The sequence below is a fragment of the Nematolebias whitei genome, chromosome 7 (genome assembly GCF_014905685.2).
Source record: "Nematolebias whitei isolate Nwh7 chromosome 7, NemWhi1, whole genome shotgun sequence".
Classification (NCBI taxonomy): Eukaryota; Metazoa; Chordata; class Actinopteri; order Cyprinodontiformes; family Rivulidae; genus Nematolebias; species Nematolebias whitei.
In genome coordinates, this window is record NC_056504.1 from 52,232,284 (window position 1) to 52,235,494 (window position 3,211).

Sequence of the window (3,211 nt, forward strand, 5' to 3'; positions counted from 1 at the left end):
CTGATCTGTTTCATGTTGCTGCTGATCTGTTTCATGTTGCTGCTGATATGTTTCATGTTGCTGCTGATCTGTTTCATGTTGCTGCTGATCTGTTTCATGTTGCTGCTGATCTGTTTCAATGTTGATGTGTTCATGCGTGCACATCTGCTCACAGACTCATGTTCATGTTTGTGGTGATGTTCAATGTTTTATGTTATGAGTGCTTAGTGTATATTTAGTTGATGTTTTTCTTAGTTCATATCTTAGATGTTATTACTGTTTTTCTTATACATTTTATTGTTGGATGTAACTGGGACCCTGTGTACATAATTTCGCTCCACCACATGTACCACATGAAGTGCGAATGACAATAAAGAAACTCTGACTCTGACTGACTCTGAAAGAGTTTGGACTCCACTGACCCACGTTGTGTCCTTTCTATCTTATTATCACGACACTCAAAGCTCTTCACAACAATCTGGGTCCTCATTCATACAGCTCTATACTAGATCTCTACAAAGATAAATGAACAAATCATTCTAAAGAGACTAACCAGGTACTGAAAACAAAGGTTCACAAAGTTTTACCACTCACAGACATGTAACATTGGATCATTGTCCTCAGTAAATAAGGCTGCATTCACAGCAGCCCTGTTTAGTCGCTTTAATCCAGTTCTAGCTCGTTTTCCTAGAAAGTCTGGCTCGTTTAGGGAGGTGTGAACGCGCCATCGAACTCTGTCACGGAACAAAAAGGTGAACTCTGGCCCGGGCTAAAACCTAGGTCTGGGTCCGGTAGAAGAGAACTCCAGCACGGTTCCAGTACAGTGTGAATGTAAACAGACCAGACCCGCTCCACAGGACAAACAAACACACATTTCTCTTATATGGAGCCGTCAGCTGACTTGTGTGGAAAACAATATTCTCCATGGTCTTCTGTCTCATCCTCTGCTCATGCTGAGTCCATTGTTGAAAAATGACTAAATATAACTCCTAAAACTGCTAAAACTTGATGCCACATCGTTTTTATTTTTATTTACAGAAGAAGAAGACGTGTCTTCAGAGGTTTTTGTGTCGTTTCTTTCAGTAGTTCTTGGTGCAGCGCCCCCACAGGCGAGCGGGGGAACAGGTTGGTTCAACAGGTTGGTTCAACAGGTTGCTTCAACAGGTTGGTTCAACAGGTTGGTTCAACAGGTTGCTTCAACAGGTTGCTTCAACAGGTTGGTTCAACAGGTTGCTTCAACAGGTTGGTTCAACAGGTTGCTTCAACAGGTTGCTTCAACAGGTTGCTTCAACAGGTTGCTTCAACAGGTTGCTTCAACAGGTTGCTTCAACAGGTTGACTCGACTGCACAGTGCAGTGTGAATGCAAACGCACCAGCTCAAATGTAACAAAAGGTCATGAATATTGGTCCAGAACCGAACCGAGTCTACCGGACTATCTGGTGTGAATGCACCCTAAATGACCAGTCTAATATTTGTCTCTTGTGTTTCACTGGATTCTTTTTCTACTTTTAAGACTCGTGTAAAAATCTGAAGATGTTTTAGATCATGTTGATGCAGAAATATAGAAACATTTAAATTAATTCACAAACTTTCAAGCACCACTGCAGATGTGTCCATAAGTGAGAATCCACTGGGACTGACCCTGTCGTGTGTTTCCACCCTCAGGAAAGACCATGTCGCAGATAGCAGACGAGGATCTCTGTTGCCCGATTTGTCGAGACATCTTCAGGGATCCTGTCATCCTGTCCTGCAGCCACACCTACTGTAAGCACTGCCTGCACGACTGGTGGGATGGGAAAACCATACTGGAGTGCCCAGTTTGTAAGAAAAGATCCCGCACAAAGAATCCTCCGTGCAACTTGGCTTTGAAACGACTTTGTGAGTTGTTCAGACAAAACAAGCCCCAAGAGCCAGAAGATCGAGAGAGTTTCTGCAGCCTGCACTCGGAGAGGTTCGAGTCGTTCTGCGAGGATCATCAGGAGCCCGTGTGCCTCATCTGTAAGATATCTGACGTGCACGCTGACCACAAGTTTAAACCACTCAAAGCAGAGGAGCTGAAAGCTGAACTTCTAAAGCTCCTGAGGCCCTTACAGGAGGAACTGAAGCTCCTCAATGAAGCTAAACAAGGCTGTGAGAGCACGGCTAAACTCAACGAGATCCAGGCCCAGCACACCGAGGCACTCATCAAGGACCACTTCAAGAAGCTCTACAAGTTCCTCCACAAGGAAGAGGAGCTCAGGATTAATGCTCTGAGGGAGGAGAAGAGGAAGAAGAGTCAGGTCCTGCAGGAGAAGATTGATGCTCTAAGTAAACAGATCATGTCTCTTTCTAACACCATCCAGGACACAGAAGAAGTTCTGAAACGTAAAGACGCCTCCTTCCTGCTGAGCTTCAGCTCTGCTTCAAGCAAGATCCAACACTGTCTCCTGCCAGAGAACCCACAGCCCCCCACAGGAGCATTGATCGATGTGGCCAAACACCTGGGCAACCTGACCTTCAACATCTGGAGCAAGATGAAAAACCTGGTCTCCTACACTCCTGTGGTCCTGGATCCAAACACAGCATACAAAAAGCTCACCCTGTCCGAAGACCTGACCAGCGTGAGATGTGGACAGAAGCAGACTGTCCCCGACAACCCGGAGAGGTTTGACTGCTTCCACATTGTCCTGGGCTCGGAGGGCTTTGACTCGGGGACCCACAGCTGGGACGTCGAGGTTGGAGAAAGCAAAGACTGGTTTGTGGGTGTGGCCTCTGAGAGCGTCAAGAGGAAGGGAACGCACCCGTCCTCCTTGTGGAGAATCGGATGCTTGGACGGTAAATACATCGCGCGCTCCTTAACTGACCCGTCCACGCCTCTGTCACCGTTAGGAACGCTCCAGAGGATCCGAGTCTATCTGGACTGCACCAGAGGGAAGCTGCTGTTCTTTGACCTCGACACCAACACACACCTCCACACCTTCACACACACCTTCACCGAGAAGCTGTTTCCATACTTCAACACCGTGAACACAGCTCCGATGAGGATAGTTCCAGAGAATGTGATTGTGAGACCGATTTCTAAATAGGCAGGGATCAAGGAGCTTCACGGAGTTCCTATAAGAAGAATCCACCATCAACCCCAGAAGGACACGAAGGACCCAAAGGATACGAAGGACCCGAAGTACCCGAAGGACACGAAAGACCCGAAGGACCCGAAGGACACAAAGGACACGAAGCACCTGAAGGACCCGA

General features: G+C 47.0%; 1 protein-coding gene across 1 annotated transcript; it reads left to right on the forward strand.

Moving 5' to 3' along the window:
* The first annotated feature begins 1,653 nt into the window (after positions 1–1,653).
* Positions 1,654–3,045, forward strand: LOC119412723 (nuclear factor 7, brain-like). Its single transcript, XM_037679759.1, has one exon. It carries the CDS (start codon positions 1,654–1,656, stop codon positions 3,043–3,045), a length of 1,392 nt encoding a protein of 463 aa, XP_037535687.1.
* Positions 3,046–3,211: the final 166 nt, after the last annotated feature.